We start from the raw sequence: 17,726 nt of genomic DNA, 5'->3' as shown, positions 1-17,726 counted from the left end.
CAAACCCTCCTTAAATAAACCTAACACTAAGCCCCTGAAGATCTTCCTACCTTATCTTCACCACACCGGGTATCACACTGATCTGTCCTGGCTCCGATGTCTTGATCCAAGCCCAAGCGGGGGGCTGAAGACATCCATCCTCCAGCTGAAGTCTTGATCCAAGCGGGCAGAAGAGGACATCCGGACCGGCAAACATCTTCATCCAAGCCGCATCTTCTATGTTCTTCCATCCGATGACGAACGGCTGATCTTCAAGACCTCCAGCGAGGATCCATCCTCTTCTTCTGACAACTAGACAACAAATTAAGGTTCCTTTAAGGGACGTCATCCAAGATGGCGTCCCTCGAATTCCGATTGGCTGATAGGATTCTATCAGCCAATCGGAATTAAGGTAGGAAAATTCTGATTGGCTGATGGAATCAGCCAATCAGATTCAAGTTCAATCCGATTGGCTGATTGGATCAGCCAATCAGATTGAGCTCACATTCTATTGGCTGTTCCGATCAGCCAATAGAATGTGAGCTCATTCTGATTGGCTGATCCAATCAGCCAATCAGATTGAACTTGAATCTGATTGGCTGATTCCATCAGCCAATCAGAATTTTCCTACCTTAATTCCGATTGTCTGATAGAATCCTATCAGCCAATCGGAATTCGAGGGACGCCATCTTGGATGACGTCCCTTAAAGGAACCTTCATTCGTCATCTAGTCGTCGGAAGAAGAGGATGGATCCGTGCTGGAGGTCTTGAAGTTCAGCCACTCGTCATCGGATGCCGCTTGGATGAAGATGTTTGCCGGTCCGGATGTCCTCTTCTGCCCGCTTGGATCAAGACTTCAGTCGGAGGATGGATGTCTTCAGCCCCCGCTTGGGCTTGGATCAAGACATCGGAGCCAGGACGGATCGGTGTGATACCCGGTGTAGTGAAGATAAGGTAGGAAGATCTTCAGGGGCTTAGTGTTAGGTTTATTTAAGGGGGGTTTGGGTTAGATTAGGGGTATGTGGGTGGTGGGTTATACTGTTGGGGGGGGTATTGTATGTTTTTTTTTTCCAGGCAAAAGAGCTGAATTCTTTGGGGCATGCCCCGCAAATGGCCCTTTTAAGGGCTGGTAAGGTAAAAGAGCTTTTCTATTTTAATTTTAGAATAGGGCAGGGCATTTTTTATTTTTGGGGGCTTTGTTATTTTATTAGGAGGCTTAGAGTAGGTGTAATTAGTTTAAAATTGTTGTAATATTTTTCTAATGTTTGTAAATATTCTTTTATTTTTTGTAACTTAGTTCTTTTTTATTTTTTGTACTTTAGTTAGTTTATTTAATTGTATTTATTTGTAGGTATTATATTTAATTAATTTATTGATAGTGTAGTGTTAGGTTTAATTGTGTTTAATTGTAGGTATTTTATTTAATTAATTTATTGATAGTGTAGTGTTAGGTTTAATTGTAATTTAGGTTAGGATTTATTTTACAGGTAATTTTGTAATTATTTTAACTAGGTAGCTATTAAATAATTATTAACTATTTAATAGCTATTGTACCTGGTTAAAATAAATAAAAGTTGCCTGTAAAATAAATATTAATCCTTTAATAGCTACAATATAATTATTATTTATATTGTAGCTATATTAGGGTTTATTTTACAGGTAAGTATTTAGCTTTAAATAGGAATAATTTATTTAATAAGAGTTAATTTATTTCGTTAGATTTAAATTATATTTAATTTAGGGGGGTGTTAGGGTTATGGTTAGACTTAGCTTTAGGGGTTAATACATTTATTAGAGTAGCGGCGAGTTCCGGTCGGCAGATTAGGGGTTAATACTTGAAGTTAGGTGTCGGCGATGTTAGGGAGGGCAGATTAGGGATTAATACTATTTCTTATAGGGTTATTGAGGCGGGAGTGAGACGGATTAGGGGTTAATAACTTTATTATAGTAGCGGTGAGGTCCGGCGGCAGATTAGGGGTTAATAATTGTAGGTAGCTGGCGGTGACGTTGTGAGGGGCAGATTAGGGGTTAATAAATATAATATAGGGGTCGGCGGTGTTAGGGGCAGCAGATTTGGGGTACATAACTATAATGTAGGTTGCGGCGGTGTACGGAGTGGCAGATTAGGGGTTAAAAATAATATGCAGGGGTCAGCGATAGCGGGGGCGGCAGATTAGGGGTTAATAAGTATAAGGTTAGGGGTGTTTAGACTCGGGGTACATGTTAGGGTGTTAGGTGCAGACTTAGAAACTGTTTCCCCATAGGAAACAATGGGGCTGCGTTAAGAGCTGAACGCTTCTTTTTTGCAGGTGTTAGGTTTTTTTTCAGCTCAAACTGCCCCATTGTTTCCTATGGGGGAATCGTGCACGAGCACGTTTTTGAAGCTGGCCGCGTCAGTAAGCACCGCTAGTATCGAGAGTTGCAGTGGCGATAAATTATGCTCTACGCTCCTTTTTTGGAGCCTAGTGCACTGAAAACGCAGCCATTCTGTGAACTCTAAATACCAGCGGTATTTAAAAGGTGCGGGGGAAAAAAAGCATGCGTTAGCTACGCGGGTCGTTACCGACAAAACTCTAAATCTAGCCATTAGGGAGGTAAAATAACCCTTGCAGGGCTATTTACTAAATCAGAAATATTAGAGGCTTACTATCAAATGCTTGTAAATCTGTCTATCTCTATTCGATAAGATATAGTGGGCAAGAACTGTATAAGGCAAACAAGAAGGAATTGGACCTACCTTCTTTACGCAATAAAGTTGGGGAGGGGTTTCTTAGCCTATAGGTGTTGACACTCTAGAAAGGTGTCAGGCTACAAATAACATTACCCTATAATCATCCCCTGTTGTACTAACTTTTAAATAAACTAGAATCTAACCTGGATAGGTAAAATAGGTTAAAAGGTCCTCTATAGTAAACAGTGTGAAACCTTTTAATGCGATAATCATAGGCTAATAGTGAATAAAGGGGTAATATCTATCTAAGTCCTCTGGTTTGAAGCCCTGTATTTACTGACAGGGAGTTTTGAGAAAAACTTTTCATATCCAACTACTGGATAACCTTCTCTACCTGGGGTAGGCGGCCCAACTGGATCACTTCATTTAGGGAATTAAAGAAATTCTCCAATATATTTTCACTTAACTGCACTTTTTTTTTTCACCTCCTCACCTCACTCAATAACCCCCCTCCCTCCCTTTTTTTTTTCTTCTCTCTCTCTCACATCACTATTCTACCTCATTATATGGATAAATATATTAAATCACCTTCACACCTTAAAACCACTTCTCCAGCCATGGCCGGGAAATCAAGAGATAAGAAAAATAAACAGCCAATAGTGACAATTGCTGAAATACACTCGAGCACTACTAGCCTACCCAGGGGTATAGAACAATTTGATATGCAAACTCTAGTAGAAAGTATTGCAAGTGCTTTATCTCCCAAATTTGAAGGACTTAGATCTGAGATTAAGCAGGATTTAATGATATTAACAAACGAAGTAAGACAATTCTCCAGTAGGCTTCAGGAGGTTGAACAGAGAATATCAGATATTGAGGATAACAACTGAGGGCATGAAAAACAGAATTGAAACTAATAATACTCTGATCTCTAAATTACAACAGAAAATTGAGGATTTGGAGAACTGCTCCAGACGGAACAACATAAAGATAGTAGGCCTCCCTGAAAAGAAAGGAAATGAAAATCTGGCAGAATTTATTTCTTCAAATCTGATCAAATTTATAGGCATTCCCTCCACCTATCCTAATATAATAGTGGAGCGGGCACATAGGATAGGTAGTCAGTTAACTAACAGTAATAAGGGAACAAGACCACATACTCACTAAATTACTTAACTATCAGGATAAGGTGACAATATTACAATATTATAGAAAAATTTAACCAATTTTTTATAGGGGAGGATAGAATATTTATTTTCCAGGATTTTTCCTATGAGACCTCCTTAAGGAGAAAGGAAATGTCGCCCATATGTACAAAGCTTATTAACCAGGGCGTACAGGCGATTTTGCTGTACCCAGCTAAACTAAAAGTGACATACAAGGATGAGGTATATTTTTTTGATAATCGCAAAGCTGCCGAAAAATTCTTGACAGAGCACAAAATATTATAAAGAGTTATGAAGATAGTGTTAAGACCAGGGAATTTTCTGTTTTTACACCTCTCTTGTATGTGTGTGTGGGTAGTTAGCTGGGATAATAATAAAGACTACATACAGGACTGTGGGGTGGGAGGGGTATGAGGGGGAATAAAAAAATCTTTTTTTTTCTTTTTTTTTCTCTCCCCTTTTACCGAATGATTCAAAATTATTTACATTTAATTCACAAATATGGCTGATTCTATGAGTTATATTAATATAATTTCATGGAACATTGGGGGCTTCAATTCACCCATAAAACGGAAGACAGTATTATCCAATCTGAAGAAATTGAAATGTTCTATAGCATTCTTACAGGAAACTCATTTAAGTTTAAAAGAGACTGCTAAATTAAAAACTTCTTGGGTTGGAGAGGTAGTAGCCTCACCAGGAGAACATAAACGGAAGGGAGTAGTTATCTTAATAGCGAAAAAAATTAAAGCACAAATACTACAGATATTTACGGATGAAGGAGGTCGGTACCTCCTGTTAAAACTAAAAATAGGTAACTCCATTTATACATTGTGTAACATATATGCTCCAAACAATGTGACACCGAGTTTCTGGGACAGCCTCCAATTAAGAATACTACATTGTGCAGAGGGATATGTAATTATGGGAGGGGATTTCAATATGGCCCCGCAATTCCCCCTAGATAGACACAGGAATAAGGCAAAACCAGTTAAAACTAAGAGGGATGCACTTGAGTCTAAAATATTTAGGAAAATTGTCTCAAATTTGGCACTCAGGGATATATGGCGTAGTATGAATCCGGAGGCTCGGGAATATACATGTCTGTCTAAAGCACACAAATCCCTTTCAAGGATTGATTTATTCCTAGTTAATGACAAGATTGCAAATTTAAATAATAGAACGAATATATACCCTATCTCGATATCGGATCATGCTCCAATTTCCCTCTCGATCCCCTTTTTAAACTTTACATCTCCATGCTTTTGGTTCCCAAAATTTTTGACAAATGATATAAAGTTCAAAGAATTTTTAAGGATAAAGTTTGAAGAATTTGCTCGGTTTAATCATGAATATATAAATAAACCACTAGTTTTTTGGGAGACGGCAAAGGCTGTGTTAAGAGGAGAAATTACCTCTTATATAATAGCATTAAAAAGAAAAAATAAGAAAAGAGAATAGGATGTATTAAAATTTCTCTCTAATGCATATAACCAATATATTCTAGACAAAACCCCGGAGAACTGGGAAAGGTATACTAGAGCTTAAAAAGAGAGAGATACTTTGTTAATTTACAAATCAACACAAGAGGAGATTAGGTTACAAGCTAAATTCTATAAACACGGAAATAAGTCGGGTAAATTGTTAGCAGCATTAGTTAAGAACAATAGAAGAACTACAGTTATGGAGAGTATACAGGATGAGGGCACAATTGCAACAAAATCGGAGGATATTCTTAAAGTGTTTACTAGATATTATAGTGATTTATATGCATTTCAAAACTCGAATAAGCAGCATAGAAAGGAATTCTGGGAGAAGATTAAGAACCCAGCTATATCCCCTGAAGAATGCTCTAATATGAATGCTACAATCTCTGTAGCTGAAATCGATAAAGCTATTAAAAACTTAGCGAGAAATAAAGCACCTGGACCAGATGCAATTCCCAATGAGCTATATAAAATATTAGGACAAAACATTACACCATATCTAAAGAATCTATATAATTATTTTTATAAGGAGAATAAACTAATTCCTTCTAGTTTCACTGCTTCCCTGACAATGCTGTATTTGAATCTGGGTAAGGACCCGACTTAGGCCTCGCTTCCATTGAGTCGTTAAAAATGTAGCCGTAAGCTACCGAAGCGGACGACAGCTAAAGGTAATTTACGGCTCCATTTTAGTACCAGGTTTCCATTGAAAAGATTAGCGTGTTGCGCGCAGTCGCTCTTTTCGGCCGTACGTAAGTTTGCGTTGCCAACCGATGTCGGATTTGTCGAAAAGCGCGCCATAACAAGTGCATTGCCATGGTAACCTGACCTCTGTCTATAAGAATACCGGTTTGCGCCTGCGCTCTTTACCTGTGATCGCCTCTAGAGAGAAAGACACGGGAGCTAGTTGCGTTGGTAGGAGTTTTGGGTTTTTGAGAGTTGTTTGAGAGTTAGTGGAGAGTTTGATATTTGATTTTCATATATTCTTATTGTAGGCCTCATATAATATTAGGAACACACACACACATCCATACATTAGTTAATTAACACATTAGTTTATACACACAAATACACACACACACACATACACACTTTTATTTGATACAAACACATTCACATATTTTTTTTCATTAACCCCCATATCCCCATCTTCCTTTATTACTCCTTTCATTAATCCCCTTATTCCACTTCCCATCCCCCCTTTGACTACCTTTCCCTTCCTCACTATATAACTTTTTTTTTTATATATATACATTTTTCCCATCCTATTTATTTTTTACATCCCATATTTTTTGTTTCATTTGACTATATAGCTCACCCCTTTCTTCATTTGCATCCCTTATTATTTGTCTATAATTTTGTTCTAATCCTCCTTAGTTTTTCCTTTTTCATTTACATCCCTTTGTTTATTTTCACCCCCACATTTTATTTTTATTTTGAGGGATATAGAATAGAGATAGTTAGGGTCTAGATAGGTTAGGTAGTTAGTTTTGGGGCTATTTAATATAGGGTTTAGTTAGGTGACTTAGTGTAGTTAGGTAAGCTAGGGACTTTAGTGTTAGGTTAGAGTTAGGGAGGAAGGAGAAAGGGATGGATAGGCCTAGTGGAGTTGGGAAGGGGGTGGCTAGGGGGAGGGCAGTGGTGAGGGTGGATAGAGGGAGGGGGAGGGGGGAAGTAGGGAGTAGTATGGGCAGGAATAGGGGCCGAGGTTTGGGTGGAGGATTTGTCCTTCCTCAAACCCTGGCAGAGGAGGGAAGGAGAGAGGGTGGAAGAGGAATGGAGGTGGGAGGAGTGAGGAGGAGTCAGCCTCAGCTAGGCACAAAAAGAAAAGGGAAAGTGGGGCAGACTGTGGCAACTGGGGGTGGGGCTGGTGGTAGCCTGTCACAGCCTGCAGGGACAGAGGAGGTAGAGAGGGCTGGTCCCCAGTCACAGGAGGGAGAGTCTGTGTCTGCTGGCCCTTCAGGTGTGAAGGGCAGGCTTAGAGAGGAGAGGTACTCTGAGGAGGAGAAGGAGGCTCTTGTTGAGGCATACTTGGAGAGGGCAGCTCAGCTGGAGAACCCTAACCTGAGGCCGGCTGTCCGGAATAAGCTGTGGGAGGAGATTCGAGTGGCAGTCAGCTGCTTAGGACGTAATCGTTCTATTGCCAGCATTAAACACCGCTATCATGACTGCAGGAGGGAAACCAAAGCTAAGCTGGCACAGCAGGCCAAATATGCACGTGGGACAGGTGGTGGTCCTAGCAAGAGGATACACCTAAGGTCATGGGAGGAGATGATGGCCAATGTCATCTCAGATGAATCTGTTTACGGATGTAAGGGGACAATGGACACATCAGTGCCAGCTGAAGAGGTCCATGAAGGTGAATATTAAATATCATATGTAATAAATGTTTTATTTCTAACAAATATATGTTAACATCAGAAATATATATCGGCTTTGTTTTTTAAAATATAAATGTAATCATACACATGTGTAATACAGAATATAGAATGTTCATATATTATATATGTTTAGTAATCAATTGTGTTCAAGCATCAGTGGAAAACATACCTAGGTAGGATTAGTACAAGTAATGTTTTACATGGTTCAAAGTCTAATTTGCACAGTAACTTAAAGTGATAGTAAACCCAATTTTTTTATTTCATGATTCAGATAGAGCAGCAATTTTAAGCAACTCTCTAATGTACTACTATTATAGATATTTCTTTGTTCTCTTGGTATCTTTTTCTGAAAAAGTAGGAATGTAAGCTATGGAGACTTTGCATTTTTTGTTCAGAACCCTGGCTAGCGCTCGTGATTGGTGGCTACATTTAGCCACCCAATAAGCAACAGCAACCCAGGTTCTGAAACAAATATTGTCTGGCTCTTAAGCTTTACATTCTTGCTTCTCAAATAAAGATACCAAGAGAAGGAAGAAAATATGATAATAGGAGTAAAATATTAAATGTTGACTAAATTTGCATGCTCTGTCTGAATCATGAAAGTTTAATTTGTACTTCATTGCCCCTTTAATGGCATCTTAACATAGTTGTAGTGGATATATTCATCCTGATTTCTGGAGTGGCTATCTGCTCAAACAAGCAAGGGTATAGATTTAAATTCTTTCTATCTATATCATATATATGGACTATGTGTAATACAAAGAGTCGCTTAGAGGCACAATCTTTAAATATACACCTCTGGTTAAATATGTTTAAGTTCATACAGAAATTATATATATATATATATATATATATATATATATATATATATATATATATATATATATATATAAAACTATATCTATAAAATTGATTTTCAAATGTTAGATGTTTCATCAGATTAATTTATAATTACAATTTATTTTTCAGAATTGGAACATGAGTATGAGTCCTCAACAAGACCGGAGGCCAGTGATGTTCCGGAATTCAGTGAGGAGGAGGAGGGGGATGTTATTGAAGCTGGATACTCCTACCTCAGCATACTTGAAGGAGATGAGCAACAGCCACTGGCCTATGAGGTTGAAAATGTTCCTGGCCCATCCCCATATTCATCTGGGAGGACATATCATCAGATGCAGCCTCCACCACCACAGCATTATCAGATGCATCCTCCACCACAGCATTATCAGATGCATCCTCCAACGCAGCATTATCAGATGCATCCTCCAACGCAGCATTATCAGATGCATCCTCCAACGCAGCATTATCAGATGCATCCTCCACCACCACAGCATCGGCAGATGCCTCCTTCATCACCACAGCATCAGCAGATGCATCCTCCACCACCACAGCATCAGCAGATGCCTCCTTCATCACCACAGCATCAGCAGATGCATCCTCCATCACCACAGCATCAGCAGATGCATCCTCCATCACCACAGCATCAGCAGATGCATCCTCCATCACCACAGCATCAGCAGATGCATCCTCCACCGCAGCATATGTACTATATGCCACCTCAACAACACATTCAGCACCCTCCCATGGCACAACAAATGCCGCCACCACTACCACCACCACAACAATCACCACCACCCCCCACCAATGTCTGTCCTCAATTGGATATTGAGCCACCCACACAGTCCCCAAGACTGAGTGACGACAACCTCACACAGAGCCAGGAATATGTGCCGGAGACACCTATACAGCCACAAGTGCCCCCCATGGAATCCAATATCCCCGCGCAGTCCCAGCAGGATGCTCTACTGAGGCTCATTCACAGGGAGCTTAGACTTACTAGGCTCCAGCAGCAGCAGGATTTCAGGAGGCTACAGAGCCAGATGGACATACATAATGCTGCACTCGTCCGCCTGGCAGGGGCAGTGGAGAGGGTTGCAGATAGGCCGCAAACTCCCTCCTCACTCGCATCCTCCGTTATCTCCCTGCAGGACCCTGAATCACATCTTTTAGCCTCCCAGCCAGCTGGTGTGCGTCGCCCAAGACGCCACACTTCCATCCCAAGTACCTCTCCTCCAAAGGCCAAATCCCGCCGCAAGCATTAAGAAGTATTTTTCTTTTTAAATTCTTTCAAGATATATAATATCTAATTTTTTTATGAAGCACTTTCTTAAGTGTGATTTCCATCTCATAAATATGCATATATTTTTCTAATCAAAATTAGAAAATATATTTCAAAATTGTTTTAATAGCTGTTTATTTTCAAAAACATTAACAGCTTTATTCATTTTTATTTCACATGATGTCAATTAATATGCAGGTGTAAATTGTTGATAAATGTATGTGTCCTTTTATTGAGGATATTATGCCGTTTAAGAATACTTGGGGATACGTGTCTGAAATTTATACAGTATATGCTATCTAACATTGGTCAACGTGACATGTGTAAATGTTATGATTTATATTCCACAAGCATATGTTGTTTGCTCCTTCAGATGAAGCTAATAAGGCTTATACAGTTATAGAAGAGTTGAAAAGTAAATATTCCTTCCTGTTGATATGGCCAAATACCTTGCATTCATTATAGTCCTATGTGGAATGTAATATCTGAAATATATACCTATCATGACTAACGCACTCCTTTTTGTCAAGATTATTATTCAATATTTAGAATAATTAGATAAATGTATCTTTATGATATTTAAGCACTGGTGTATACACAACATATATGTGATTGCCATGATATAGAGGTGATTAATACATTTTAATTGACATCATATGAACAGACACAGACTCTCCCTGGGACCAATGCACAATGCACTTTTAAATTGTTTCAATAACTCCATGTTAAAGACAATACTTCATATCTCTTGAAGTATGTCATATTAAGCACTTATGTATTTTGGTTAATAGTCTAAATATTGCAAATGTATTATCTGCTTTAGCAGACATGACATTACATATATTTTATAAATATTAGTACTATGACACATTATAACTTTAATGTGTCATCGTTTTGTATTGAATAAATATGATTTTCACATTGAAAATTACATTTGAATGAGGGTAAATCTGTAATAATAAAACTCATCTTCATGATAAAAAGATTTTTTCCTTTGACTTATTTTTCTATATTATTTTCTATGAGGTAACCATGCCATTCAAGTGTGCAATCTCAGGGGATTGTATGTATTGATAATGTATCTTTATTTTAAGGATTATATTATATCTGGATTTGTCTCTTTGAAATGAGCATCTGATATATTTCTTAAAGGGATAGCCTATTAAAAATAAAACTCAGGAATTAGAGCATGCAGTATTTATATACTTAAATATGTAATCCTATAATCTATTTAACTTAATTATCATCTGTAATTTAATAAAACAGGAATGTTATCTTAGGAATCTACCCATTTTGAATCTGCACATGGGGAGCGCTTGATGATTGTTGTCTAAATGTAGGCAACAATCAGCAAGTGCACCACAGGTGATGAGCATTAAATGGAATGGCTCCTAAACTTAAATACATGATTGAAATAAGAAACATAAAAGGATTAAATTGATTATGAGTACATATGTAAGTTGATTGGATTTGAATGATTTATCTGGTTCATTAATGTTTTATTGTGAACACACTCTTCCTTTTTTTTTTTAAAGTGACATAAATTCCATTATTTTGCTAAAACATATATATTTAAAAGCAAATCTAATATATTTATATTCTTTATATTTCTTAATATTCTTAGTATCCTTTGATTATAGTTTTATTTAGGTAAGATCAGGAGCAGCATAGAACCTATGTTGGAGCTGTTTATTGTTGCCAACATACAGTATATATCCTGTCTGTCATTGGTTCACCCATGTACTCAATTTTATTAACCAGGAGTGCATAGCTGCTCTTTAAATAATTATACCAAGAGAACAAAGTCATATTTGGAATATAATTAAAATGATATTTTAGATAATTATGTTATACATAAATCATAAGATGAATGCATTGATTAGTACATAGCTGGAAATAAAGAAACATTCACCATGACTATATTTGAGTAAAGTATACATTTATTTAGGGAAAATGTGGTAAATATAGGGATGAGGAGAGAGGGAGGGGAGTGGTATTCCATTTCTGAGAATCTTCAATCTGTAAAACATTAAAAGAAACAAATGTGTATTATTAAAAAACATAATCATAAATAACTAAAAGGTCTCATTACAATACTATAAAAATACCTGAAAAGAATTCTTGAATAGTTGCAGATCTCTCCAAATGGGCATTGAGGGGTTGGGGATGATTAATTACATCAGGCTCAAAGATTTCACCTGGGGGCTGTGGTGTTGGAAGTAAGTCGTTCAACATCCCATGCTCCTGTGCCATGTTGTGTAGACAGCAACATGCCACTATGATTTTAATAGCTTTTTCCGGACTGAATTGGAGATCCCCCCCTGATCTGTCCAGGCAGCGAAAGCGCATTTTTAGAACACCAAACAGTCGTTCTATTATAGCACGTGTTCGGATATGTGCTTCATTATATCTGTATTAAAAGAACAAGAAATATGATTATAATATATAATGTGAAGACAAATCAAATACTAATGAGCTAACTACATTCCTGGTTTGATCTTATAAATCTTTAAACCATTTTATATATATATAAATATATTTATATTGAAGCAGAGAGATTTATAAATGCTTCACTGATAATAGATGATTTGTATTTTGACTGTCCCTTTAAAGGCACTCAGTACAACATTGTTATGTCTGTGATAGTGATATATACACACACACACAAGATAATCAAGCAACAAATGTATGTGCACAAACACAGATATATAGCTTAATAAAGGGGCAGGAGCCCCGAAACGTTGCTCAATAAAGGTGCTGTTGCTCCACATAGAGTGCTACCTGTGTGTTCTATTTCATTACATTTACTGGGACTTTGGAAAAGGAGGTCCTCCAGGTTTGCACCTACATTCACCCAAGAGTGATTTAAAGGGACATTCCTATGAAGTGTGTACTGGTCCTACTTTTCTACAGATTATAGTGAGCATTTTGCAAGGCACAATCAATATTTCTGACACACATGAGCAGAAAATAAATATATATTTTACCTTAATTCAGCAGGCCCAACAACCTGGTTCTCTTTCAATGGTGTCCAAATCCATTTTTTAAGAGGATATGCAGAATCTGCTAAAATATGAATGCATAGATATACAGTATATATATATATAGATATAGATATAGATAGATAGATAAACACACATCTTTCCATAAAGCAATGTATGACATAAAATAATGTTATGCATATGTCTTACTATGACATAGTTAATATATATCTTTTAAATGATTAACAATTTATTTATTTAATCAATTTCACCCCCTTAGACACATACATAAAGGATTATAAAGCAATGAAACAATAAAATGTCAAAATATTGAACACATGAAGGCATCATAATATATACATAAACACTTACCGAGGAGATGTCCTTCAGGCATTTGATTTGTCTCAAACAATCTCCACACACCAGAATTCCTGAGGATGTAGGCATCATGGCTACTTCCTGGGAACCCTGCCACAACATTTAATATGCGCATGTTTGCATCACATATAATCTGCACATTTAAGGAGTGGAAGTGTTTCCTATTTCTAAATATTATCTCCCTGCGCACAGGGGGTCTTAGGGCAATATGAGTGCAGTCAATGGCCCCAAGGACATTGGGTATGCCACCTAAAAGAAAAAAGTCCCTCTTAACATCACGCCAACCTCTGGGTGATGTGGGGAAAAAAATAAATTTTCTGCAATTATCATAAAGTCCATCAATAACTTTTGAAAGATGCTTAGAAAGAGTGGACTTATGCACCCCAGTTACAATGCCCCCTGTCACCTGAAAGGATCCAGAAGCCAAAAAATGAAGTGCCCCTAGTAGTTTGGTCATTCCAGGGACAGCCCTGCTTGAATAGCCCTGGCTTTCCAGCCTATCTTGCAACAGGGCATATAACTGATATATTTTCTCCCTGTTGAGCCTGAAACTTTCAAACACCTGCTGCTCATTCAGGGTTTCTATATCCAGCCTCACTCTGGGGATGTCAGGCCTACGCTGTCTAACTTCAGCATTGTCAGCTTCTCTCTCACCCTGCATTTTGAAATATCTGTTCTGAGGTTAGGCTAGGTGTGGTCTTTTTTTTATAGCTGTGTGTTGCTTGTTAACATATGTGAAACTGGTGATTGCAATGAATAACATGGGGGGGAGGGCTTATCTTCATCTCATCTAATCCTTAATTTAATGAACAGTTTGAAAGTATATACTTACTCATGACTTTTATTTTTGATATGAACTATAATTTCAAAATATATGTAGTTACATATCGGAAATTCAAAGACACTGAATGTAATTATTATATTTTTCAATTTAAATATATCAGCCTTTATCATAACAGTTAAAAGTAATTATTAAAATTATATGATTTATATAGGTCAAATATATATATACAATTATCATACATATATACATGTAGGAGAAGATTATTATTAGATAAAATTATATTTCTATATGTAATTTTTTTTTGATTTTCAATTTCAATGAGAAACAGGCCTCAAAAAGCTCTTTTTTCCTCCTTTACACCTAGTTGAGCTGGGGGTAATATGTCTCAATGTATCGACAGCCTCCGACAGTGTATTAACGGTTAGCGCTTTCAATAAAAACCTGGTATAATTTATCGATTAACGGCTTATATTACTTTCTATGGGACGCGAAAATCTTTTCGGCAGCCGAAGTCCGGAAGCCGATATTAAGGTATAACGCGCCATTGGAAACAGTCGATAAACGATATTGCTTCCGACAGCATATTTATCGGTTTGCGAGTGCACGCAAACTGAATTACGACTCAATGGAAGCGAGGCCTAAGAAAGAATCCGATTATAAACTGCTTACTTTTATACTTGCTAACCGGCTACAAAGGGTTCTACCCACTATAATACATGAGGACCAAGCAGGTTTCATGTATAAAAGAAACTCTGCAGCTAAGATCAGGGAAATTTTTTTGGTATTAGATTTTTATAACAACTTAAAGGATGCATCAATTCCTAAAGTGAGTAATCCAGTAGACTCTGAGCTTATTTCGATCGACGCTGAAAAAGCGTTCAATTCAATACATTATGATCACTTAATATTTTCTTTGACTAAGTTTGGGTTTAAAGACAATTTTGTTAACTTTATATGCAACCTGCATAACACGCCCATTACAAAGTTAATAGTAAATAATATGCTTTCATCTGATATTTGTCTTGGAAGAGGTACTCGGCAGGGCTGCCCGCTATCTCCATTTTTATTTAATATATCAATTGAACCACTGGCAATTATGTTACGCCAGCATATAGAAGGTATCAGAATAGGAGCAAAAGAATTGAAAATTACTCTATATGCTGACGATATCCTTCTCTATGTCTCCAATGTTAGACAAAATATTCCAAAAATACTATCAATTATTGAAGTTTATGGCTCCTTTTCCGGTTATAGGATAAATATTTCAAAATCGGAGATCTTTTGGGTTTTGGAAAGAGGGGTGGATAGGTTTGAGACCCCCTTTAGATTGGCATCTGAAGCTTTTAAATATCTGGGTATAACTATATCAAGACGACCTAAAACTTTGTACAGTCTAAATATTTCTCCTATAATTGAAAAAGTCAAAGAGAGTATGAGGAATTGGCAAAATTTCCCACTTTCATTATCAGGCCGAATAGCATTATTTAAGATGATCTTACTACCAAAAATGTTATACGCTCTCCAAAATACCCCTGTGGTTTATATGGCAGGGTAAGAAGCCTAGAATAGCACTTAAGAAACTTTGCCTAGCCAAAAAATATGGAGGTATGGCACTTCCTGATATCCATATATATAACTTAGTGTTCCTGGCTAGAATTGTACTGGATTGGATAGTGAACGCAGGATATGTAACCAATAACAAACTTGAGAATAATGTGACTGACCCTTTTCTGCCAGTCTCCCTAATTCACTCTGAGCCTAGAAACACACCATTAAGAATTAAGCTCCTCAAATCTATTTACACGCCCATAATAGCATGGCGAAAAATTATTTCACTGCTAGCACTTAAATCTAATATTTCCAGATATCAAACAATTCTGGGAAATCCAGAATTTCAAGATGGTTCCCAGTCAAAAGTATTTCAGATATGGAGAGAACTAGGGTTATCTAGGATTGTTCAACTAGTGGAGTTGGAGAACTCCACAATTAAGACATTTAGTACATTGAGACAGGAATTTAAATTAGAGAATAAAGACTTCTATGCATATTTACAAGCCAGACATTATGCGTATACGCTTATAAAGGAGTTGGAGGGGAGTTGGAGCTGGGGAGATCTTGAGATATGGATTGGAATGTTTAAGAATGGACGTTATTCAATCTCTACGGGTTATCAAATAATAATGTCAAGATTAAATGACTATAATTTTAGAGAGATATCTCTGCAATGGACTAAGTTAACTGCGGATGTAGAGATAAGTATACCTAACATTAAAAGATACATTGAATTGGTGAATCAAAGTACATTATCCTCAACTTGGATTGAATCCCATGTGAAATTATTATATATAATTTATTATACCCCAGAAAAGGGGCTTAAATGGGGTAATTCTGCATTTCAGGTGTGCCCAAAGTTCTCCTATCTGGGGGCCAATTTGACCTACATGATTTACGGGTTATCAAATAATAATGTCAAGATTAAATGACTATAATTTTAGAGAGATATCTCTGCAATGGACTAAGTTAACTGCGGATGTAGAGATAAGTATACCTAACATTAAAAGATACATTGAATTGGTGAATCAAAGTACATTATCCTCAACTTGGATTGAATCCCATGTGAAATTATTATATAGAATTTATTATACCCCAGAAAAGGGGCTTAAATGGGGTAATTCTGCATTTCAGGTGTGCCCAAAGTTCTCCTATCTGGGGGCCAATTTGACCTACATGATTTGGGAATGCCCAAAAATTTACCAGATGTGGCAGAAAGTTGCTTATTGGGCTTCTAATTTATTGAAGCTTCCCATTGGGAACCTTAATCTAAGAAAGATAGTCTGTCTTTGGGACGAGACACAAAATGTTCAGCATAGGAAGCTAATTAATGTAATTATCTTGGCAGTGAGAAATTTGTTATTCAGGAAATGGAAGGTAGCAGATATCCCTAAATTAGCAGAAGTTAAAAACTATCTGAAAAAACAATATATACTTGAACAATATAATGTTGATATGAATAATGACAGGGATATATGTGCGTTTTTCAAAAAAATGGGCAATGTTTATTAAAGGATTTCCTTTGATTGAGAGAGAATACCTTATCTTTCCCTTCAGAGATACGGAGATAGTATTATTGGGAATATGGTAGGTGGAGAGAAGTGTATTAGGAGAGAGATAGATTCATTTAGCTCTCTCTCCTCTCTGTTATTTTTTTCCCCCTCTCCCTCCCCCTCTCTCTGACTTATGAAAGAGTAAGTACGAGGGATGGGCCTAAGACATGGACCCACAGGTATTACTAGATTTGGTATTTTGAGTAGATATTTTCTGATAAAAAAGGGGGTTTTGTTCAATATGATGTAATAGTATTGTGTAAGATGCCTATGTTTATGATTTTGTTATCTACAAGTGATAAAGTGTAAAGAAATGGTTTGGGTAACGGCTTGTAGAGATATACTGTAATATGTGTTATTGAAGCATCAAGTTTTGTTATTTGTCCAAAATCTATAATAAAAAGACATTTAAAAGAAAAAAAAAACAGTAATGTAGGTTGTGGTGATGTTAGGGACAGCATATTAGGGGTTAATAGGGGTTTAACTAGTGTTTACAATGCGGTTGTGTGGCAGTTTAGGGGTTAATATGTTTATTCTAGTGGCGACGATGTCCGGAGTGGCATATTAGGGGTTAATAATTTTATTTTAGTGTTTGCGATGCGGGAGGGCCTTGGTTTAGGGGTTAATAGGTGGTTTATGGGTGTTAGTGTACTTTTTAGCACTTTAGTTATGAGTT

At 37.0% G+C, this 17,726-nt stretch overlaps 1 protein-coding gene across 1 annotated transcript; it reads right to left on the bottom strand.

The window, feature by feature from the left end:
* Nucleotides 1–11,725: 11,725 nt before the first annotated feature.
* LOC128665085 (putative nuclease HARBI1) lies at nt 11,726–14,101 on the bottom strand. The gene is made up of 4 exons (XM_053719834.1): nt 13,157–14,101; nt 12,791–12,869; nt 11,912–12,213; nt 11,726–11,822 (listed from the first exon to the last, which is right to left on the bottom strand). Exons 1-4 carry the CDS (start codon nt 13,821–13,823, stop codon nt 11,818–11,820), a joined length of 1,053 nt encoding a protein of 350 aa, XP_053575809.1. The 5' UTR covers nt 13,824–14,101; the 3' UTR covers nt 11,726–11,817.
* Nucleotides 14,102–17,726: the final 3,625 nt, after the last annotated feature.

This window comes from Bombina bombina, chromosome 6 (genome assembly GCF_027579735.1).
Source record: "Bombina bombina isolate aBomBom1 chromosome 6, aBomBom1.pri, whole genome shotgun sequence".
Taxonomy (NCBI): Eukaryota; Metazoa; Chordata; class Amphibia; order Anura; family Bombinatoridae; genus Bombina; species Bombina bombina.
The sequence above is the reverse complement of the archived record's forward strand: the minus strand, read 5'-3'. Positions and strand labels throughout refer to the sequence as shown.

Coding starts and splice junctions, on each gene's coding strand:
- LOC128665085 (XM_053719834.1), bottom strand. CDS start 13,823: ATGCAGGGTGAGAGAGAAGCTGACAATGCTGAAGTTAGACAGCGTAGG. Junction 12,870..13,156: donor GCCTGAAGGACATCTCCTCG/GTAAGTGTTTAT, acceptor TTCATATTTTAG/CAGATTCTGCATATCCTCTT. Junction 12,214..12,790: donor GTTGGGCCTGCTGAATTAAG/GTAAAATATATA, acceptor CTTTTAATACAG/ATATAATGAAGCACATATCC.